Source organism: Cuculus canorus, chromosome 2 (genome assembly GCF_017976375.1).
Source record: "Cuculus canorus isolate bCucCan1 chromosome 2, bCucCan1.pri, whole genome shotgun sequence".
Taxonomy (NCBI): Eukaryota; Metazoa; Chordata; class Aves; order Cuculiformes; family Cuculidae; genus Cuculus; species Cuculus canorus.
The window spans coordinates 35865784-35890755 of record NC_071402.1 but is presented as its reverse complement, the minus strand read 5'-3'; the positions used below and the strand labels follow the sequence as shown (position 1 = coordinate 35890755).

At 40.9% G+C, this 24972-nt stretch overlaps 1 protein-coding gene across 2 annotated transcripts in view; it reads right to left on the bottom strand.

The window, feature by feature from the left end:
- SLCO5A1 (solute carrier organic anion transporter family member 5A1) overlaps positions 1-24972 on the bottom strand; it is an 89543-nt gene that overhangs the window by 9014 nt on the left and 55557 nt on the right. For both annotated transcript variants that reach the window (XM_054057641.1, XM_054057642.1), the window contains exons 6-9: positions 21539-21737; positions 7425-7584; positions 2833-3074; positions 30-94 (exon numbers count right to left, since the gene is read on the bottom strand). In XM_054057641.1, coding sequence (XP_053913616.1) covers positions 30-94; positions 2833-3074; positions 7425-7584; positions 21539-21737 — 666 coding nt within the window. The remainder of the gene's footprint in view (positions 1-29; positions 95-2832; positions 3075-7424; positions 7585-21538; positions 21738-24972) is intronic.

Below are 24972 nucleotides of genomic sequence, written 5' to 3'. Positions count from 1 at the left end.
TGGAAATGCTGAGTGGCTGCAAAACTTACCAAGAGTTCTTAATAAAACGAACTGCATTCCTAGCGCAAAGGGCCGCTCCCCATCTTCCACAGACCTAGGAGGCAAAAAGAAACTCCTCTGAAGAAACAGTCATAACAGATAGTGATTGTGGTGTACTCTGGCTCTACCTTCTAGCTTTTTTCTGAGCTGTAAAAAATCTTTGTCTAAATTTCTTCCAATATCATCAACTCTTATTTGATCCAAAGCCATTAAGGAAATACAGAGAATCCTTCAAAAACGTTTATGGCTTCTCATGATAGCTCCCTATTATTTCATATAATGTTTTGCTTCATTTTCTTAATCTTTTTCAGATAAATTCAAATTAACGGAAAAGTTGCCAAAAGCTGGACTCGGCTTCTGAATTTAACAGATCTCTGCGTACCATAAGCACTTTGGAGCTACTTCAGAAAGCCTATCAGTAGAAACATCCAAATAGTTTCTTTAAACATTGTTTTCTTTTCAAAACAAGTAGTACAAGATTTCTTCCATTGATATCAAAGGAAAAATATCAAGCTTTCAAAAGACTAAATACAAAGTAATGTTATTCCACAATACAATCACAATTTTAGTACAACACAATTTTCTTCTGATTTAAAAACATTATTTAAATCTTAACTTAAAGGTCTGAAATTAAGATACTCAGCTTCTAATGACATTGAAATATAAGATAGAAACACACAAAAGGACTGCAGTCAAAAAGGTGCAGCTGTAAAATCAAGGTTTTTAAGTCAAGTGCTCACTCAGAAATTGAAAAATCAAGGAACCAACTTAGGCCACAAATCTTTGGCCAATGTACTATGTACAATGTGAGGTTTGGGACAGTGCAGTGTAATGACAATGTATTATTACTATCATCATCGTCGTCGTCGTCATCGTCATTATCACTAGCATGGAAAAATATCGAGACAGAAGGCATAAGGTCAGAAGTCTCTGTGTTATAACAGCTCTATGCAAACAGCAGCTGATGTGCCCACTCTCAAGCACTTGGCTTCACAGTCCTAACAGTGATCCTTTCACCCATTTTGTAGGAAAGAAAACTGGAAGACAAATTCCACCACATGACACGGCGCAGTCCTCCTCGTGTCAGCAGCAGGCTGCTGCACAGACCTTAGCCACTTAAGCAGCGAAAATGACAGCAAGAGAATGCTCGTCCTTGCTGGGCATGAGACACAGAGGCATGCCAGAGTTTTAGAGTCCTAAGGAGAGCAAAGTCAAGTTCCGATCTGCCTCATGTTTTCTAAGGTTTCGTGACCTGTTACAAAGATTGGTCATTTTTATTTTTATAGATTGTGAGCAGCAGCAGAACATCAGTTTTCTCAGAATATCAGAGTGATGATATAAAGACAACACTACCAGCAGAAAATGCCACTTGGTTGGGAGGACCATTCTTGTGGAAAGAAAAGGGCCAAGACTGGTTTAAAAAAGCTCAGTTTGGAGAGAGATTTTTACACAAAACCAGGTCAAAAGACGCTTCTACTTTAGCAATTCATGCAGCTCAAGAGAAGCAGACTTATACAGCTAAACAGCTCATGCTGAGGACCTGATATCTACACCACAAGCATTTCAGGTTTCGTAGGGATTTACTTCAGATCAACTCAAACTTGCCCCCAAGGACTGAATGCCTATGTGCATCTGGATTGTTTTGGGTGTGCTTCGGAAGAGCATCTCAAACACTGGAACAGGTTTCCTACAGAGGTGGTCCATGCCCCATGCCTGGTTGTGTTTGGACAATGCCCTTAATAATATGCTTCAACTTTTGGTCAGCCTTGAAGTGATCAGGCAATTGGACTAGATGACTGCTGTAGGTCCTTTTCAATTGAATTACTCTAGTCTATTCTAATCTATTTTTTCTGTCTTTCAGCTCATCCCTGTCCAAAAAGTACTTCTTGAACTCTGAGAGCTCTTCAGCTTCAGATTCCAAATTGAATTGACATATTTAAATCATTCTCTCTGTCCTCCTGTTACCAGTAGAACCAATACTTATGGGTGTGTTTTGTAAATCCTAGTAAATACTTATCTCATTTTCCTCTAATTATTCCTCCTCCTTTTAACAACACCAACATACACTATACACATACAAATTTATTTCAGCAGAAGACCATTTTCTGTTTTTTCAGCTCACTTTTCTTTAAAAAGTAGACTGAAATTCAATTAAAAGAAGCGTATGTTAAATAAACAGAGATGTTACAGGAAGTGATAATACTTGTCAGTCCAGAGGGCAGAGATGGAATAAGTCAATTCAAAAACCTGAACACTTCTTTTCAAAAAGATGAACAAATAACACTACCTTTGCCTACAAAGACTGTGCTGTTCACTTTCCTTTAAGTGACCACAGTGACAACAACACTACTACAGTATAAGTTCAAAATTCTTGTGCAGAGAGAAAGGGAAGATTCAAAAAAACCAGGCACGTTTCAGGAATGAACAATTTTAAGACAGAGGAAAGGATAATTTTTAAAATCAGCTTTTTCATTTGCATTTGAAACCATTCCTCTGAGAAGGCTGAAAATTTCTTCGGCAGTAATCACTTTCTTACATGATGTTTTCACTTGTTGTCTCTTTATAGCACCTGGAAATTGCTGAGCACTTCCTGTTTCCAAAAGTGGATTATCATGCTACATATTCTAAATACAAGCAAGTCCCATTTTATCCATCTTAGCCCTATTCTATTTGCTTGTTAAGGTTACATAAGATTGAAGGAGTTGGGCTGCATTGCTCCAGCCTCTTCTGACACAGGCACTGGTGACAGTGGGCAGAGCAAAAATACTTAAAGAAGCGTAACTGAGTTCTCACCTGAGTGTCACTATGATTGCTGATGGCTGGGCACATGCTGTTATAAGGGTAACAATGAAAAGAAATATCAGGAATGGGATAAGCGTGTTGCAGGTTCGATCACACTTCCCAGAAACAGCGTAGCCATTCTCATTTAGGTAGGTTTTGACAATAACCAGCCGGAGTTGACTGCGCTGGCCCACCGTCGGCGGAGTGATCACCTGGCGACTCTGGACACAGGCACATTCTGTGTAATTTCTTACCTGGGGAGAGTGAAAAAGAACATTTCCACGTGAAAAACCCATGCAAGAAAGACATTGCACAGAAATGTGGTAAGACAGTCCCACCATACCTCTCAATCAGGAACCTTCTGCCCCTAGCATCATTACCCCAAGTACAAGTAAAGTTACCACTCCCAACCATTTTTAAAGCTGGCCAGGACTCTCCATGAAGAGATTGCTTTTTCATGGCTTTATTTAAGCTGAGTTTAAAAAAAAAAATTCTGAAATATTTTTTTTGAAAATTCTACTGAAGCAGTTCAATCACTTCTGACAAGGAGGCTCGAGAAAAAGATTGCTTCTATCATATTACAAAAACTGTGAGGAAACACTCTTTAAGCAGCAGTGACAATGCCATATTGTGGAATTTCGAAGGCAGTTAACTTTCATATTCAGGAGGTGTCTTCTGCCATCTCAATGGAACTCTACCCAGATTTGGTTAAAGAGCAACAAGCTGCACTTCACAAATGGAGCTCAGGACCTTCCTGCTCAATGTGGGTGTGTATGTGGACAGGAACAAAATCAGAGAATAAAGAGAAAGCAGAGATTTAAACAGTAAGACTGAAGGACAAAAGGGATTCCTGAATGGACAAAGAGGCAGAAATTAGGATTAAAAGACTGAATAAAGAAGTGGCACTTCATAGGTAAAGGGGACTGTGATTCGAGCGCGGTGAGGAAGAGCTAAATCAGAAATAGCCTTCAATCACATTTATTCTACTACTGTTTTCAACTAATGTTTATGGCAAAGGGGCATGCAGCAGACGAGAACACTCAGACACTAGAGAAGACACAGCTCAGGACCCATATGATGTTACAGGAAGGAGTTTTTTGTTTCAGTGTTTGCATTCATAAAACCCAGGACCACACATGCACTGAAGCTATATTACAAGACCATCTTAAGGTTTCAAATTTAAACACCTGGACTACAGGAAATATCCCAATTACAGTTGCTTGTCAACTTTAGGGTAGACCTTCCTATGTGTTCGTGTTATAACACAGCCTCACATTTTTTTCTCAGGGGATTTAACTGAACATCTTAAAACTATATCAATTTATCCAGTATTTTACCTCACATCTACAAAATGCGGTTCCGGGTATTTTTTTCCTCACACTAAACATATTCCACAACAAAGACAAAATGAATCATACTTCATATGGATTTTTCTATCATACTCAACATTATAGCTTAAGTCTTTCAAAAAGAAGTAATTTATTTACAAAACAGTTATGAGATGAGGCACTAATGTTGTTATCTCTGTTTTGTAGTTAAGTAACTGAAACGGATCAAAAGTTTCACAGACATGGGTGGCTAACTTGAGACAATCAGGATCATTGTTCTTCAGAACATTTTCCATTATATACAATTTAATATATTAAAAATGTAATTTTTCCTGCCTTCAGATATGGATTTCATAGAATCATAGAATCACAGAATCATAGAATCATAGAATAGCTTGGGTTGGAAGGGACCTTAAAGATCATCTAGTTCCAACCCCCTGCCATGGGCAGGGACATCTCCCACTAGATCAGGCTGCCCAAGGCCCCATCCAACCTGGCCTTGAACATCTCCAGGGATGGGGCAGCCACAGCTTCCCTGGGCAACCTGTGCCAGGGCCTCACCACGAAGAAATTTCTCCTTATGTCTAGTCTAAATCTGCCCCTCTCCAGTTTGTAGCCATTCCCCCTCATCCTATCACTACAAGCCTTTGTAAACAGTCCCTCCCCAGCTTTCTTGTAGACCCCCTTCAGGTACTGGAAGGTCGCTATAAGGTCTCTTCAGAGCCTTCTCTTCTCCAGGCTGAACAAGCCCAACTCTCTCAGCTTGTCTTTGTACAGGAGGTGCTCCAGCCCTCCAATCACCTTTGCAGCCCTCCTCTGGACCCGTTCCAACAGCTCCATATCCTTCTTATGTTGAGGATTCCAGAACTGGACACAATACTCCAGATGAGGTCTTCCAAAAGCAGAGTAGAGGGGCAGAATTGCCTCCCTTGACCTGCTGGCCACACTTCTTTTGATGCAGCCCAGGATATGGTTGGCCTTCTGGGCTTGTGAGCACACAGTGCCGACTCAAGTCAAGCTTCTCATCAATGAGCACTCCCAAGCCCTTCTCCACAGGGCTGCCCTCAATCTCATCATCCCCCATCCCGTACTGAAATCAGGGATTGCCCCAACCAAGATGTAGAGCCTTGCACTTGGCCTTGTTGAACCTTGAGGTTTACGCTGGCCCAGTTCTCCAGCTTTAGACTCTCAGTGACTCTACAAATGGCACTTCTGGTTATTGCTCACATCCATCAACTGTAATATGAAGAATACAAGATGAATGACCAACTGGGCATTTTGTTTAAGTGACTTGCCCAACATCACTTAGGAACAATGGCAACGTCAGAATCCCAAGTTTTCCAAGGCAACACTCCATTCTCAAATATCACATGAGTATCCGCTTTCTTCCTACAGACCATCACCTTATCTCCTTATTGATTCTAAATGCAAATGCCAAATAGGCATCCTACAGAAACTAACCTTCCTTACTACACAATCTTGGTTCATCTCCAGAGAAACCAAGTCAGTGTACTAAATGAGACAGACATGACACAACAGAAACGCTAGAGTATAGGAATATATATATACACACCAGGTATGAACAACCCTTTTCTCCTACTTCCAACTTTTAAGTGGTTAACTTTGAAAATACTCTACGTTATAAACTTAAATTCAAACATTAGGTTAGTAACATTCTGTGTGTTAGACAGTGGCACAAGATTACATTTGTTGTTTTTAAAAATACCCTACAGAAAGCATTATTTAGTAAAGAAATGCACTTTCCTACCAATGTCAGCCCTATTTGATTCACCATTAGCTACAGAGTTAAAACTTCAGGCCATGAAAGTTCTTTCCTTTAATCATAAGAGGAAATAACATGTTTCAAAAGCTGTAGTGAAGAGTGCATATTCCCAAAGTACCTCCCTGCTAAATGAATTAATAGTCCCCGTTTGGTATCAGGTGAAATGTAGCAAAGATCAATACCTCAGTCCAGCAAAGCACAAATAAGATTTACGCAGACACTGAAAGTTAATCATAGGCTCATATCACAAGCTTTTCCATTTGGACTAAAGCAATTTTCTACTAAAAAAGAGCAAGATACCTTAAAAAAAGACTGTAAAGGAAACTAACTTAGCAGCGTCTATATATGAACCTGTATTTTCAGACCATTTTCCAGTGAAGCTGAGAAAGCACAGCGCTGGACCTAACATCCTCCTGCTTCGCAGGCTGGCTCAGGACCTCAAAACAGGTATCTAATACATCATAAATAAGCTTTCTGGAAAGCACAATCAAGTCCTGAAATAAATCAATGTTTACATTACTCAATTACCCTGTTTTAAAAAGACAGCTCCGTAACAAAAATTTGAGAGGTTGATTTTTGTACAAAACAAGCTTGACTATATTGTTCTTTTGATATTTAGGTCAGATTCTACATTTCAACTGTTATCCTTGTGCCCAGTCCTGGAAACTGTTAAATTTCTATAGTGTGATTTGGGCAGCAGGATGCCCCTGCCAGTCCAGCCTATGGAAGACTGGCTGCAACAGGCAAAGCATTTCCAAGAAAATAAGTGGATTTCTAACATCCTTTAATTTGTGGTTACTTAAGTTCAATGATAATCACTTCAGTTAGCCTAAAAGAGGTTTAGAGGTGGGCTACAAGAAAGGCCAAACTATTTTACAAGAGCAGAATATGCAGGCAGTCTTTATCTACCCAGGCAAACAAATGATCTATCAATACATATTGATATATGATATTGATATAAACACACATGGCTTTAAGAAGGCTATAACTAAATTTAAATACGCATTTAAAACCTTCCAAACTACCTGAAGAGTTAAAGTCTTCCTTCCATTCAAAGTATACTGCTCTTAAGAGTAACACTGATAAGCTTGTGGAAAGACAGCATGACATGGTTGCCTATGTTAGCAGAAAGCTGAATTACATGACACTGACTCAAGATCCCCTGTGAGTCCTATAGGAGAAGTAGACAGGCAGGCTACTGCCAACAGGGTCTTCAGAGTCTATACTGGAAACACCAGCTCTCTCTACCCCTCATCACTTTGCACAAAAGACCTTGTGCCTCAAATTTGTACATAACTGAAAGGAAGTTTGGGAGTGGAAGTGTGCATCACCAGCCTTTCAAGACATGTAAAGACACATGCAGGAGTCAGCAGCAGAGCAACTTCTCCAGAGCTTAAGAGGGAGGGGTGCTTGCACTAGAAACAGACCAGTCTTTGATCTGCACCAAGGGGCCACTTGCAGGTTGTGTGTGGGTGAATGGGTGAAGCACTTACCCCTGTGCTATGGTTTCCACCATTGATGCAGCCAGCTAGGCAAGGATTAAAATATGTTATTCCATCTGATCCACAGACAGGCTCGTACTCATGAATCTTACATCCACAGTTAACATTACAGCTCCCAGTCAGATTCCTGTGGGCCATGGCAAGAGTGGGACTGAAGAAAGGAAAAAGAACATGCTAGTAGAGCAAGCACAGATATCCTGCTGTTCAGAGTGAGAAAACATCCTACTCATTAACTCTGGAACTTGAGAGTTGATTATCACAGAAAGACTGCATTTACTCAAGGTTACATACATTATTTAAACAATATAGCAGAACATCCAAGGCATTCCTGTCATCAATTAAAAACACAATACAAAAATAACACCAAAGTTTAAAACTTGTATCTTACTCGCCCAGGTAACAGCTGTATTTTTCCTCCTGTTTTTTTTTCCTTTAAGAGTTAAGACACTGCTATTTTATATGTCTATCATAAGCTGTAGCAATTTGTTGTTGATTATTAGTGAAGGGCTCAGTGACAGGATGAAAGCATTATATGAACTAACAGGCATCTCTTCCCACATACCAACTGTTCAGAAAACTTAACGCTTGCATTATTTATACGTATAAGTGAAATCTACAGGAATGTCTCTAGATTTAGGGGATTGTTGTGCTATTACTAAATGTCTGTAGAATTACTACTCCACTTCCCTGAATCATTTCCCAAAATCTTGCCAAAACCGAACTTTCTAGGTCTTCCCCAGAAGGGTTTGATGGTATGCTCAGAAGGAACTAAAGGGAATTTCAAAGCTAAAGGGCACATGATATCAAACAGCTAGCTCTTCACTATTTATCACCACTGCGCCAAACAGGTGGTTGAAGAGATCCCAACTGTCATAGCAAGGAATGGCATTGACTTTTCACTGGCAAGTGCCAGGCCAGTCTGGGCATGTCTTTCCTATGGAAAGAATGCACAAAAGGACCCCAACTAAGGTAGCAGCTCATGGCACTCATCTGAGTTCAGTGGCTCATGTAACAAGGCACTGCACTGAAGCAGCTATGGGCCTCTCCTGATGCAACCTCTCCTCTAGCTAACACCTGCATGGCATGTCTGGACTCTGTATAGAGAGAGAAGGTCATTTGGAAGCAGTTTTGGTCTCCCCAAACGGCACTGCCTGAATGCTGGCTGCCCCAAAGCAAGACAAACTCTTAAGACAGAACCAATACCAATAACTTTAGCTGCCAAAGGCTGCCAGTATGAACCACTGTGTGCCAGTGTGCAACTCATGGCTGGAACTGAGATTTTATAAATATACAATTCCACTTTGGCTCTGTTTTACTCTATAAGTTGTACCATTGCAGCTCAATCCAGACTTGGCAGAGGCCTCAGTAACAGCAGCGTCCATATGTGTAAGATCACAGACTCCTCATCAAAAGATGATGAGGGAAAAAAAAAAAAAACCACTGATCAAATGCTGCTTTTGCTACCAGTAGCAAGAAATCAACTCCGGTTATGACTCACCACCAGCAGTCACCATCTCAGGTTTTGACTCAGGTCCACTAAGTCACACAGTCACCAAATTGACCAGATCCTCTCTTACCTACCATGACACTTCAGCCCAGCCCAGAACAACTCTCACTTCACTTAAAAATGTCCAGCTTTGAGCACAAACCAAAGGAGGAAAAGCATTAGCAGGCACAAAGGCAACCTCATTGAAAGAGTTAAAATGAAAGACTTAAAGAAAGAGAAAATGGATACCAGTTCGTTTGTTCCCAAAGTAAAAACAGACGGGTAAAAGCATACCCAGTGCATAGAGAGCTAATATCAGAGAATATAAGCTATCAATCTCTATTATCTAGAAGCTCCTCATAGAGCTGACAAATAACTCACCTGAAAAGCCATTCACTTTTAATGGGCATATTTTCTTGAAAACTTCAGAGTACTTTATAAAGAGTACTATACCACCTTTGGCCCTTCAGCTACTAGTACTACTTAGATGAATTTTGTAGCATTGCTTTTTTCCCTTGGCTGGCTAAAGAAGAGCTGAAAATTATTTTTTTTTAATGTGTACATTTTCTGTGAAAACCTTAGAAACACATGAAAATGGCTGCTGAGATCATGGTTGTTCTCTTCACCAGTATCCTGTCTCTAGCAATAGCCATAAGAAGATGACTAGGGAAGAATGTGAACAGGGCAAGAAACTTATTCCAGAAAAGTGTTCTCTTAGCCTCTAATGAGTCTCAGCCCAAAATATTTTCTCAGTCTGATGTGTTTTTTTAGTTAATAAACTCCATTTTTTTTACTCTACTTCTCACATTAAGATTAAATACTTTGCATCTAGAATATCTAAGAGCAAGAATTTTTGATGGTCCACAGCCTGTCACACAAGCTGTTGTTTGTTTTGAATCTGGTCCTTACTAGATTTATCTAAGAGCCCCCACTTCCATTAATTTGCTTGTAAATTCTGAACACATGAAGGCTCCTGAAAAAATAAACTTAAGAGGTTCCTATGGTTAACATAAAAATATTTGCGAGCTTCTGAGAAATTGTGTAGTTTCAATTAAATAAACCACACCTAATGTTAACTACTCTAATATAATCACATCTAATGTTACCTAAAGGCATTGTGCCAGAAGGTACCTGAAGGTATAGGCATAATGTATTTACCATTTATCCATGCTATTACTGAACACGCTAGCTCAGGTGCCAAAACCAAAATAACTGTTCTGCTTAGATATATATGCAAACACACCTTGAAATATAAGTTATTTTCTGCTGCCGTTACTCAGCCAAATCATAACGAGCATGAACTTTTAAACAGCACATATTATATTTATACCTATTTTCACTACCTTTGCCACACTCTCTGTCTTGTTTTAGGTTGTTAAATTAATTTAATAAGTGGAAAAGCAAGAGTCTACAGTGTAGTTTATTGCTGGCTCCATTTTGCATCTCATTTGGAATTTCATCTGGGTTTAAAACACTGCCAGCAACATGAATGCATTAAGTCAATGGAAAAGTTACTTGAACGACCTTATTCATACCAATCTATTTCCAAGTGACAGGGTTGGGTGGGCTGCGAAGCCTAGCTCTCACTTCCTAAATACCTTTCTGTCCAAAGAAATCACAGTTCTGTATCTGCATTCCCCCTTCACTACATAAGGCAATTCCAAGCCACTGAAAACTGAAAAGCATCCGATATGAACATTTCCACCTGAAGCTTCTCCTATTATTTAAGAAATCTTCCATTTTATTATGTTTTCAGGACTGCAATCTATAGTTGCAGGTGATGCTTTAATAGCTTTCTTTTTCTAGGGTTTACTTTTAAATGTAAGTCCTACTTTCTGTCACAGCTGCACTCAAGGCTTGTCAATGCTTTTGTATTTTGTGTCTCAAAGTATCCAAATGTTAAGCACTGTAATATTCAGTATTGCAATACACAAATTTTTTCTGAAGACAAAGGGCCAGTTTTAAACCACATACTATATGAGTTGCATTTGCAGTACCTAAAGGTTTTTAGCCCTTCCAGGTGCCAAAGTCATAAAGGCAGGTTCTGTAAGGAACAAAGACAGCTGGCACTTCTAAGATCCAAAAAATTCAGAACATGAAACGAGGGCCTGACCTCCCTTCAAGGACTTTCTGCCTGGCACCCTGGCCAGGAAATGGAGGAGCCAGGAAATCAGGAGCCAAGAGTGATGACAAGACCAGATCAGAACTGGGTGCAGAGACAAGGATCACAATGATCAGTTCAGTGATCACACAGCAAGTCCAAGAGAAAGGAGAAGCAGATGCTCACATCTACTTTTATTAACAACAGCTCCTATCAACGCAGAGCTGACCCTGGACTCAGCCAGTTGAATGCTTTACAGAATCACAGAATCACAAGGTTGGAAAGGACCCATTGGATCATCGAGTCCAACCATTCCTAACACTCCCTAAACCATGTCCCTAAGCACTTCATCCACCCATTCCTTAAACACCTCCAGGGAAGGCGACTCGACCACCTCCCTGGGCAGCCTGTTCCAGCGCCTAATGACTCTTACTGTGAAGAATTTTTTTCTGATATCCAACCTGAACCTCCCCTGACGGAGCTTCAGGCCATTCCCCCTTGTCCTGTCCCCTGTCACTTGGGAGAAGAGGCCAGCTCCCTCCTCTCCACAACCTCCTTTCAGGTAGTTGTAGAGAGTAATAAGGTCTCCCCTCAGCCTCCTCTTCTCCAGGCTAAACAACCCCAGCTCTCTCAGCCGCTCCTCGTAAGACTTGTTCTCCAGCCCCCTCACCAGCTTTGTTGCTCTTCTCTGGACACGCTCCAGAGCCTCAACATCCTTCTTGTGGTGAGGGGTCCAGAACCGAACACAGTATTCGAGGTGCGGTCTCACCAGTGCTGAGTACAGAGGGAGAATCACCTCCCTGGACCTGCTGGTGACCCCATTTCTGATACAAGCCAAGATGCCATTGGCCTTCTTGGCCACCTGGGCACACTGCTGGCTCATGTTCAGTCGGCTGTCAACCAGCACCCCCAGGTCCTTCTCTTCCGTGCAGCTCTCCAGCCATTCTTCCCCCAGTCTGTAGCGCTGCATAGGGTTGTTGTGCCCCAAGTGCAGGACCCAGCATTTGGCCTTGTTAAACCTCATCCCATTGGTCTCGGCCCAGCAGTCCAGCCTGTTCAGATCCCTTTGCAGAGCCTCCCTACCCTCCAGCAGATCCACACTTCCTCCCAGCTTAGTGTCATCTGCAAACTTGCTGAGGGTGCACTCAATGCCTTCATCCAGGTCATTGATAAAGACATTGAACAGAGCTGGACCCAGTACCGAGCCCTGAGGAACCCCACTTGTGACTGGCCTCTAGCTGGAGTTAACTCCATTGACCACCACTCTCTGGGCCCGGCCATCCAACCAGTTTTCAACCCAGGAGAGTGTGCGCCTGTCCAGGCCAGAGGCAGACAGTTTCCTAAGCAGAATGCTGTGAGAAACTGTGTCAAAGGCTTTCCACAGCCTTTCCCCCATCCAGTAGTCGAGTGATTTTGTCATAGAAGGTGATCAGGTTAGTTTGGCAAGACCTGCCTTTTGTAAACCCATGTTGACTGGGCCTGATCACCCGGTTCTCTTGCATGTGCTTCATGATAGCACTCAAGATTACTTGTTCCATGACTTTCCCTGGCACTGAGGTGAGACTGACAGGCCTGTAGTTCCCCGGATCCTCTCTGCAACCCTTCTTGTATATGGGCACAACATCAGCCAGCCTCCAGTCTAGTGGAACTTCCCCAGTCAGCCAAGACCTCTGGAAGATGATGGATAGGGGTTTGGAAAGGACATCCGCCAGCTCCTTCAATACTCTTGGGTGGATCCCATCCGGCCCCATAGACTTGTGGGCATCTAGCTGGGCAAGCAAGTCTCTAACCGCCTCCTCTTGGATCATGGGAGCCTCAATCTGCCCCTCTAACTCTTGGATTTGTGACCAAGCTCCTAGAATAGGGGATAATGTGCTCTGCAGCCTGACACTGTGAGGGAATACTGGTGCCCACTACAAACAACTCGGTGAGTTCCTATGCATGGAGCAAAAAAAAACCTACCCCTTTGTGCTAACAGCCTTCTCCAGAAACCAAATACTTCATGGATTTATAACATTTCTCTTCTGAAGTGGAGAAGGAAGCTTCCTCTTCTTCACCAGCTCCACAGCTGCCTGAGCTGGGAACACTGGGGTTCCAGGTCCTACTCAACCTAAAGGGGTTAAAATCTACATCTTCTTGATGGTGTTCTTATCAGTAAGCTCCAGAATGGCGCTTTCCACCCTTCCTGCTGAAGCTGGACATGATCCTAATCCTGTTCATGTCTCCTTATCAATGAATCTTTACAGCCATATCTGTAACAAAATCTGGAGCAAGGACCACAACCAAAGCCATTTTTTCAAAGGGAGATCTACTTTTGGAGGATTTTAAAGTTAGGTTTTTCTCCTCCTTACTCTTTTTTCTTCTTCTGTATCTCTATCCATTCTTCTTTTTTTCTCCTTTCTCTTCCTTTGTATCGAACACTCATTTTTGCAGTGGTTAGGGTGCTCTTTGGGACATTAGGAGTTCAGGGTCAGATTATTGCTGACTAAATTTCTCAGTAGAGGATATACATACAATGAGCAACTCGCCTCCTTTTGTAACAACGAATTTTCTGACTTCATAGAAAAAAATGCACTACCAGGCAGTTCTTCTCCGCTGTGACTATTAAACATAGTGATCAATGCTAATAAATTGGGTATCAGCGGGAAACACGCATATATCCCGCACCTATATTGTGGATCTGGACATATTTCAAATGCTTCCTTCCCACGTTTTACTCACAGCAGCTTAGAAACCTGCACCTACCTGGCTCCCTAAAATCACACAGGAGTCTATGTTTGGTCACTTCGAGAACTTTGGTCAAAATACATATGATAGTTTATTTAACTTCAGTAGTCCTCGAGAACCGATAACTATACTAATCTGAGACTGAAGAGTCCAAAATACACTTACGTGGGTTTTGGAATGAATTCATATATTTCAAACACATCCCAAAGTAATTCTTCAGTGAAAGCACTCCTCTGCCTTCTTCACAGCAGTCACAATGGCATGAGACCCACTTTAGGTCAGAAGCCAAGACCATGCAGCCTGTCACCTGCATGGGTTTTGTGACTCTTCATAGTTAGAGCACATGGCAGATGAACAGTAAAGAAAGGTAGTGGTTTGAGAACGCAGCTTTGGGTAATATTTTTTTCTTATGGGTTTATTGCAGGGGTACCAAAATCCTTTGGTGTATCGCTATTTTAGTTTGAAAGGTTACTTTGAATACTCCATGTGCTACCTTTCACCAGCGTTTCACAAACTTTGGCCTCAATCCACAGAGGGGCACAGCTTCTGGATCCTCTTCCAAGAGGCTGAAATTGCCTAGCTCCATGACTCAGGCTATCCCTCCTTCCTTTTCCTGGCTGATACTTATAAACTAGCTGACATTTTTTTCACAAATGGAAATGAAAAGTTTCCCCCATTCCATTGTTTATACAGTAGTCCACTGATTAGATATGAAAACCCCATTTCCAAAGAATATTGAGGCAATCCATGCAAGGTTGAATGTGATAAAGAAAAGAGGTTACAGGAGCAAAATTTGAAGGCTTTTTCCAGAGGCTAGAATGCATGTATGAAAATCTTCAATGCCAGGAGAAGAATGTGACCTTTTGCCTTCTCACACCTGAGAGGTGAGTGCCTGTGGGCTGTGTGCAGTCCAATCCAGAAGACCTGAATTCTGAAAACAAATGCCAATTTGACACCTGCAGGATCTGCAAAACCAGGCAGATTTTAAACATTAAATAAGCACTGAGCTCTGTTGGGGCATGAGTAATTGCACATGTGCCATAAGCAAAATTCTCACTTTGGGAATTATGTTGGTATGCACAACTTCTCCACACCAGGCTCTGAAGCATAATATTGAATTAACTGTCGCTGCCTTGTTTACTGTGCTCTCAGTATTGCTCAATGGTGCCACAGAGAGGCCACTGCTGTTTAAAACCAGCTCAAGTATCTGTTCTAAGCAGATAAGTAGATATCCAGGGAATTTTAGCACCTCCTCAGCCAGGCAGGAGCTGAACAGGAATCTGGGTTGGATTCGTGTCTGCATCCCCAAGATCCTGTACACATGTTCACAGACTGCCAGGGTTGCGAAGCCACGCAAGGACTGCTGTTTTCTTCCCTTCACGTCTCTAACGTGTGGGAAGGACCACTGTAAAAGTAAACAGCCAGCACTGTACTTAACCACCCCATGGACTATAAGGGATGTTTTTCTGTTCCTATCCTCCACAGTCAAATACATCAGAGACTCGGTTTGGGAGCCACTCTACAAACAGCAAGTGTCACCCATGTCATCTCTCACCTCACCTCCTGCCATCCTGCCATTAGTGACAGTAAGCAGTGTGGCTGTTACTAAGTGGCTTCCACATGACTCATTTTTAATGTACTTATATATACACCACTATTTGCTTTTGCTGAATATGATGTCTTCCCAGCTAGGCACTTTCGCAGCCGATCAAATGCTACTAAGTAGCTCTTAAATATTTATTGACTGTCTACTGATCACACAAATCGGATTCACAAATTTAGCTCATGGAGCTACTTTACACATTATGGTCTTGTTGGATGTTAACCAAAGCCTTTCTGAGTGTTTTGTTTCTTGAGCCATAAACAAACAAGGCACAGTTTTAGAAACAAGTTGAAGCTTGAGCAGGAAATTAAATATCCAGGGCTGATATTGGTTCTGCTGCCTTCTCAGCTATCAGCTGAAACTTGTCTTATTATATCACACTAGATTCCAGAAAGCTATACACAGCAACGTGCAATACAGAAACAGGCAGACTTTTCCAGTAATCTCTCAACAAAACCTTTTCTCTGAAGGAAAACACCAAATCATCAAAACATTCCTCGGGAGCATACCGATTTCAGCAGCACAGTGACACAGGTTTTTCACACCAACAGGGGAAGCAGCATTTTTGGAGTTTCAGGAGCTCCCTGGCAGCCTGCTGAGCCAGATGTCCTAGATGCCTGAATACTTGGGGTAAGCACTGGCTCCCCAGCCTGCCTCATGCCCACATCGCAGCTGCCAGCAGGGTTCTGTCACCTTACACACAGACAAGTTTGGGGACAGCCCAGGCTGCTGGGAAAGGCACAGCTTGGGTTCCCCTCTCCAATCTCTTCCACCCTGTGAAAAGCACTCTTCTGACCTCTCATCCCGCCAACACTCAAAACCCTTCTCAGCAGCAGATGGGTCATGCCGTTCCATGGGCAGGAGGAGCCTGCACCCCAGCTTGCTCTGCTTACGTAGTTAACTCACTTCAGCTGGATTGCTGATCATTACCATGACACAGAGATTAGGAAATGAGCTTAAAAATAAAGGTGAATTAAATCAGGCACGCAAGAAACAAGAAGCATGAAATTGGAAACTGACCTGAGACCACTGTGATCATTTAATCTCAGGGGCTTTTTTTCGTTTCCCAGAAGAAGCCTTAAGTTTACTGATACGCAAAGCAAATATGTTCAAATTAGTAACAAGCCACTGCAAGCTGTGTCTCTCCAGCTTTCATCACCTTTTGTACGTCAGCAAATCACTATAAGGTTTATTTGGGGGATTTTTTTTTGTTGTTGTTTACAGCAAATGCTTTGCACGCAAAGAGATTATTTTTTTCATCCTTTCAAGAACATGTAATACACAAAATCATCTATTAACTCTGCTTCTAAAAGCTCATTATCAGATGGTTGTAAGAGGTTCATGCTTTCATCTTTATTACCTTCATTCTTCACTCTTTGTTCACTCCTCTTTCAATGATGGGAAACTAATGAAATAATATATAAAGATATAGCACATACCATAAAATATTTCTATGAACACTTTTCCCAGTAGTGATCCATTTTTTTTTCTAGAAGGTATGTATGTTTCCAGCAATAAGATGAACCAAAGTACTCTACTAATCATAATCTGACACTGGGAAGCTGCCTACTGTACACAAAGGAAAACAGACGATTGATCCCTGAATTACTGCACAGCACATGGCAGATTTACCTGTCTCGGTCAGAAAGAGCAGGCTTTTATGGTAATTGCACTGAAGCTAGCAAGTCCTGCTCATGAGCTGGCGTGTGGGAAAAGCAGCTTAGTTTCACTGCTGTAGACACACAGGATGAGAAACAGCTTTCCCCTTAAGTTTCAGCTGGGGCGGATGCTGTCAAGTTGCAGTCCTGCTTCACCTGACCTGCCAAGGACACCCGTCATGCACAAGCACGCTAACAGAAACCAGCCCCATATGACAGCATTTCCTGAACTAGTCTTTCAATTACAAACAATGACACTGCTTCTAATAAGATTCAACTCCAAGTTTGCTAAACTTATGCGCCGGGACAAAACCCAGAATCCCATTGGACAAATTGCATTTGTTCAATTCTCAGGGAGGCTGTTCTGTGTCTCCATGACATGCTGCTGGTAAAGCTAATAAAGGAGAGACCTTTATTGGATGCAACTAATGATAAAAGGGACTCTAATTCCCCTTTTTTTTTTCCTCTAAATTCAGTTCTCCTCTCCAACTATTACTCTGTGGAAGGCTTGTGGCATAGGAGTAAAGTAAGAAAACAGAAAGTATGAGGCAAGAGTTATTGCCTGGAATTTTTAGAGCTATGACCTGTTATTTCAGATACTCAGGCTTGGACTGAAACCTCAGTGTGCCAGCAGTCAATGCACACACAGTGGAGAAAAAAAAGGTAGACCCTTTACACATGAGGCTACAATCTAAATGAAATGTGACTTAAGAAAACAAACAAACATAATAAACAAAACAAACCACATTGCCTGACTATGTATTGGTAACTTCTAAAAAAAGAACTGGTTTCCACATAGTTTTATTCATATTTATTTAAATCACTGTAGTAACCTACAAGACCAAGGAAATGCAAAGGAAAGGAGATAATTCCTCACCATATAATTTCTATAATCTTAACATGAATTATATGATAAAAAGGACTCTCTTAATTTGATAGCAGTATTTTTGGCTTGGTATGGATGGCAGAGATTTGCAACCTCCTTGTTGGCAAGCAGCTGGAATTGCAGCAATGATGCAATTTTTGTGTAGTTGTCAAACAAGGGACCCTCTCACTGCGTTAGCTGGACTTCTTTGTTTTTATTGTTCTGATCCAATTAGTCACTGCTTTCAAGTAAAGGGAACCAACTGACCTAAAGAGATACAAGAATAACAGAAATGCGAACTGGTGGTACAAGAAAAAGAATAGGATTATTTTTTTCTCATGCAAAGTGCCTCAGTAAGTCAACTGCATTCTTTAACTAAACCTTAATTGCACCAAAGTAACAGAAAGCAATCAAAAAGGGTCTCTTTTGATGTGTCACATACCAGAAATGTGAGAAATGGAACTGAACTAATCCAGGAATCAGTCACTTTAAGTAAGCTCCCCATGGAGCCTGTTTTAGTTGCCTTATACAAAAAACAGCATGGAAAAGACAGGTCTACAAACAACCAAAGCAGATGATCTCTGCTATCTGCCCTTTATTCAGCACTGCTGAGGCCACACCTGAAGTGCTGGGTCCACTTCTGCACTCCCCAGTAAAAGAGACTTGGACATACCGGAGAGAATCTAGTGAAGTGCCCCTGGAGCACCTCTCTTCTGAGGGAAGGCTGAGAGAGCTGGGACTCTCCCACCTGGAGAACAGAAGGCTCAGGGGGATTCTCATCAATGTATATAGATAACTGAAGGGAAAGATGCAAAGAGGACAGGGCCAGGCTCTTTCCAGTGGTGCCCAGTAAGAGGACCAGAGGCAATGGACACAAACTGAAACACAGGAGATTCCCTCTGAATCTCAGAAAACATATTCTCAGTGTGAAGATGACTGGGCACTGGCATCGGTTGCCCAGAGAAGTTGTGGGGTCTCCCTCCTTGGACATCTTCAAAAGCTGTCTGGATAAGGAGACAATTTGCTGATTCAGAACTTCCTATTCGGATGCTGGTTATGGTACAAGAGAAGGGCTGTCATACTGTGTTTGACATAAGGCTCCTTATATTGTGTTGAAATATCAAGCATGCCTTCAGAGAAAAGGCTGGGGCACAGAACAACAAGTCCTGAGATGCATAACACAGTTGTGCCCTTGACCTTCCTGATAACAGATCTGCTGATGACACACAACAATGACAAAACTGCTTGTGCTCAACATAAAGCAGCAGAAAATCCTTGCAAATGTATTCTAATCTGTGCATGCCTCCAGGTCCTATTCACTTCCTCACAGCTGGTACAGTTAGAAAAATACTGAGTTACGAAACATACTGAATTATGAAATATCATTGCCTACTTTGCTGAGTACTGGTGAGTACTTATTTCTATGTTAACTAACACTTAGCTTATCCTTCTCCTCTGTACTGGTTAATGGTTCGGTTCATCACAGAAAAAAAACCTAAAATTTAAAAGAACGGTACAATTGAATATGTTTGGCCAGAGAAGATTCTCCTGCAGAGTGTGTCCACATGCCCAATGCAGCAGAGATCTCTGGGCTGCTGGCAGTGCAGGTAGCTCAGACATCAGACCCAGCATAGCCATGTTAAGGGCGAGCATCATGCAAGAGATTTACTCTGAACCAAGTAGCTGTACTGCTTCTCCTGTTCGATCTGCCCTGATGAACTGGCTTTGATGTCCATATGCTGCACTGCATTGGAACTAGAGAATGAAGAATGTGTTTTATTAAACCTCAAAATGAAAGCATGCTTTTTTGTTACATGGACAATAACATTCTTTGATACCTGAGTTATAGAGTTGCCTACCAAGTAAGTGATTTGAAGCGTGACTTTGAACCATGAGGATTAAGGGAATGTTTATCATGTCAGATATTCAAGCTGAATTTATGTGTAGCATTGCTTCTTTATTACCATTATGACAATAATTTTGGATTTGATCTCTGCATTAAAAAATCATTTAGGGCTGGGTTTGCGAAGTCCTGAACCATGCTTTGTAACATGCTAGTAATTCTCAATATTTTGACATTACAGTATAAGCATTCTGATTTTTATACCGATTTCAAACAGTTGACATACCTCAACACTTTCGAGAATTTTGCCATTAGCATCTCTCACCTCTTTTCTCAATAAAAGAAAATTAGTTGAAGGTGGTAAAAAAGTAATGCTACTGCAAACTTTCAGAACAGCTGTGAATAGACACATGCTATTTATATACTGCAAAGGTTGTTACTTAATGTTACATAGCAATAGTTTGCCTTCTCTTCAGTTTAGAAGTAGATTTAAATTAAATAGTAGTTTTTCCATGAACAAGGAACTACAGCCTTCTCATTAGCCAGGCAGGGATGTTCTGACTTGCCACACAGTTCAATTAATTGCTATCTTAAATTTATGGTTTAATTCCTAATAATTCTCATTTCCTCATCTGCACTCACCAGCTGTCACAGATATCAACAGAAGGTGTATAATCAAAGCGTTTCACTCCCTTCCCATCCCCATTCTCTCCTTCTTCAGACCACTCTTCTCAAACAAGGATATATCACCACGCTGCTCCCTCTACAGTCAGCCTCTCAGCATCAAGCTTTAACTCTAGGTATTAAGAACACAAACGAGTAAAACAGCTTTCCATAAGCTTCTGACTTTCAGTTGCTGGTTTTCCTTGCTCCAGGATTTAAGTCTGACAGCGATGGATTTAACATCCAGCAAAATACAAACATCCTCTGTGTAAAAAGTGCCTATTTTCTTCCACCTTTCCTTTCCCATTTTTGCATTTTGTTTTTGGCTTGCTCACTGCCCCACTGCAGGGCTGTGGTTTTTTCCTTCTACACTGTCTTTCAAATCACAAAATAAGAAAGAAAATAAAAGCTCATGATCAGGTTTCTGAGGAATTACCTTCCAGTGAAACATCTTCTGATGACCTTTACCGCACTGTTTTACTTCCAAATATCCTTCATTTTTAAGAAAACGCCCTTCCATGCACTTCTTAATGTCACAGCCTAAATCCATCACTCCCAATACCATCCTACATGCACATCTTCTTTTTCATGGCAGCCTTCTCCATCCTCAATATACCTTAAGGGGTTGTGATCCAGTCCCTGTCTTGATGACAATCCAGCAAGTGCTAGAGAGCATTCATACAGCTGGTAAGGGGTTCAGAAGCAGCACACACCACTGCCCAAGTGATTCTTCTAAAGCAGGGATTGTAGACTGAAGATGTTATTACAGTGATAATAAGTAAACTTATTCAGAAATAGTCTTTATAATCCTTTTGGTATTCTCACAATTTTCATGAGCAGAAAACATTCTGAAACACCAACTAAACTCTGAGCTATCCACAGAGCATAATAGTCTTATTTTCCTGTAAAAATCACTTAAGTCCATTTTAATGTATTTTCCCATCCCTTGAAAAGGTGAGTTATTACTTAAACTTCATTATAAATTAGATGTAAAATCAAAGGGTGACACAGTAACAGCACGTTTATATCACAATACTCACCAAATTCTCATTTGAACATGTGACTTCTTCAACATATGAGGCATCAGCACTTTTTACATTTTTTTATCAGGCTTATTGGAAAAAGCTGGTTTTGCCATAGATGATTCCAAGGTACTTACCCAGTTGTGTAAGGTATATTTATTCCCCCTAGATTAATGCTTTCACATCCAACAATGAAAAGAGTTGAAAAGCAGAGCAAAGACACACCACTGCAGATCATAGCCAACTTTGCAGACTCTCTCGCACCAAGTTTCAGTTTTTTTATAATATAGCCACCTAGGACAATACCAACACCAGCACTTGGGACAATAATCACACCTGCCAGGAAGAAAATTGAGCAATATTACAACAGGACCTATAGAAATGATATAAAACATAAATATCGTTTCATTACCTAATTAGTTGACTACAAATGCTGCACTAAGATCTCCATTGTCTGATTCTCTGCTAACAAACTGAGTCAGACTTTTCAAATCTCTGGAGTGTTGTCAAGGAATTAATAAAAGCCTCCTTATGATATTACCAGCAGCCAAAGCACTATAAGAGAACTATTGTACTTACAAGCAGAAACATTGCTTTGTATTTATTTTAGAATGGGGAGAAGGGATATACATTGCTGCAGTGTAATTACTGAAAATTTGAAGATATCCAAATTTGGACACAGACCTTCCTCCTCCTACTCTTATGATTAATTCCAGCGAAGCACAAGTGCTAACTGCAGGCAAGACCCCAAAAGCCTTCCCACTTTGGATTGCACGTATGAGCCTGGATGCAAATTCTGCCTTTTGGATACTTTAGTTAAGCAGAATAGCATTTTCCCACATCGACAGTCCCATTCACCTCAGCACACACATGTGGAGTGTAAAGTGATCAAACACCAGTAAAGAAATTAAGATACTAGAATTAGGGTAAGTTTTAGACGCAAAAGAAATTTTCTGTTGCTCTGCTGCTGCAGTTATAAGGTGGCAGTTCAGCAACACGTCACTTCTTAGGACCTGAGATAGTGTTGTCAGTAAATGTCTTGCACCTCTTAGCTTCCCTCGGCTTTTCCTTCTCACGGACATGTGAGATCTTTAAATAAGGTCTTTTCTATTAAAGATGCATTCCACATAAATATGGAATTTGAACAACTTTCGGCATCTACATCTAGGGAGAAGCAGCAAAACTTCATAATCCAAATCCTTAAAGATGTTGATCTTCTTTTTAAAGAAGCCAGTAAGAGTATCGCTTGCAATTATCTTTAATATTATTGCAACGCATTGTCATTCTCTGCTAGTTTGTCTAAAGGAGAAGGGGATATTGTATTTTCCAAAACTCTGCAATCATGAAATCAAAAATAAGAGGTAAAAATCATTGCTGCCTTAATTATACTGCCATCACCAATGGCATTATAAAATAAAAATCATTTCATGAGGAAGATTCTCAATAATAACACTTCACAGACTCAGAACACGCCTTTCTCATATGAGCAGGATTTCCATGTATAAGTCCTTCCAGGAGAACTAAACGATTTTCATGAAGTTCAAAGGTGTTATATCTCTCTCGGGGTGTTATATCTCTCACTTTCAATGACTGAATATGATTAAGAGAAAGAAATAATGCAAATCCTTACACTTAGACTGGAAATGTTCTCTCTGGGTGAAAATAGTAACAGCCATCTGAGTCTACCAGGCATGCCCTTATCTATGAAATCTGTGTCAGAGAAGCCCACATTCACACCAAGGCAGACTGGGGTCACTTGCAACACCCTCTAAAATGTCTCTGCTAGGAGAACCAAATTCGATGGACCAAATCCATGGCTACATCAGTTGTATAAAGTAAGGATGTAGCCCAAGGAAAGGGCTTACTAACGACAAACTAACCTCAGTATTTTATACTTCTTCCTTAGCTTTGAGTTCTTAACTTCTTTTGGACCTGAGTTTACCTTTTCTTTCTTATGCTCTTGAGGGCACAGATAAGCCTTTCACTGGAACAGAGTATCTGTGCGTCTATGTCTAGTACCTTGTCAAAACTGAGCATGTAAATATTTTGCAAGGCATTACGTTAGCAGTTCTTCCATTAGTGAACTATACTGTGTTGCTGTTTCATCCATCCTCTGCCACATTATGAAGATCAGAACATTAAAAACGAAGAGAAGAACATGAGCAAATTGCTCGCCAAGACTTGTTCTCGTTCAGAAGGAAGGAAAGCTAAAGGAAAGCCTACACATAAGAGTGATAAAGACTAATTCCTCCATGAAAAGTGGGGCTGGGAGATGCTGCAAAGGCAGGAGCAGATTTTGCTGTTTGTGGTGAAGGCAACAGAGAGAAGTGCTCATTCCGTCCTACATGTCAGGAAGCCTGACAGGTTCTTTTGCCCTAAGTACACGCTTTTCATCCTTATGCCCCTCTTTTTCTACAGGGGATGTGAAATCAGAAGTGATGTAATGTCAAAGAAACACAGCAACTACAGTGCACTTCCAGACAAGCTTCCAGGGCAAAGCAAAGCAAAGCACATGCATCTAATCAGGACATGCATTCTCCTTTTTCAAAGGCATTTAGAGGAATAAAGTTTAAGATCCAATACTAAGCTGTTGTGCTGCACTTTCCTTCATTTTATAAGAATAGTTTGGTTTACAGGAATTCTGTGTGTGCCAAATACACTCCTGGGTACTGTGCTCCGAGTCAATATCAGCTTTCAGTCAGCCATTTTTAAGCTTTGTCCTCTTTGCTCTTCTCAGGATGCTGCACTACTTGAGGCTTTTCACAGCAGCAAAAGATGTTCTTAACAGCTACTAACAGTCTGGGAACAGAAAACTGCAATATCTGCAGAGCAGGCTACACTTCTAAAGGAATACTATGGAGATCTTCAAACAAATTCTGTCCGAGATACATGTTATACCTTTTCTAGAACTAAAGGTAGATTCAATGTGTTTATAACCATTTAACAGAAATAAACAGAGCAGTGCTTTACAATATACAGTGTGCAGTTCTTCCAATGACAAATAGTTTGAATTCCAACTCCTTTTTTCACAAGTAAATCACTAGCCAAGCGCCTAAAATTTTAACCTGGATTTGTCTAAGATCTACCTGTAACAAAAAGTCAAGGTTCTTTTTTTTGGGGCGCTTGAGAAAGCCTGGAGGCTGAATGCCACCTGCTCTGCACACAGAAAACAAAACTCCACACAAGACAAGACTGCAGCATAAGCTGCACAAGTTCAAGACGTGAAGTTTGGCACATGGCATTTTTCCTGATGATTAATGCCAGGTTTGCTTAAAAATAGAAATAAATTGAGACTTAACTAAAGAATTCCTCTTTATGAATTGAGACAGAAAACAATCAATTAAAAATTGCATCAGTAACATATTCAGCAAGCTCATCTACTCAGCTAGTAATGTACATACAAACTATAGATGTAGTAATACAAGTAACATGCAAGTCCTTCTTTTCTTAATCAGAAGTTTGTAAACTGGACATGTCTTTTACTAGATCAGCCAGGAGCAGTCTAGTACTGAATCTCCAAGTTTCCTTTTCCCATTTTTCCAACAAAAAGAATTTATAAAATTAATAACTG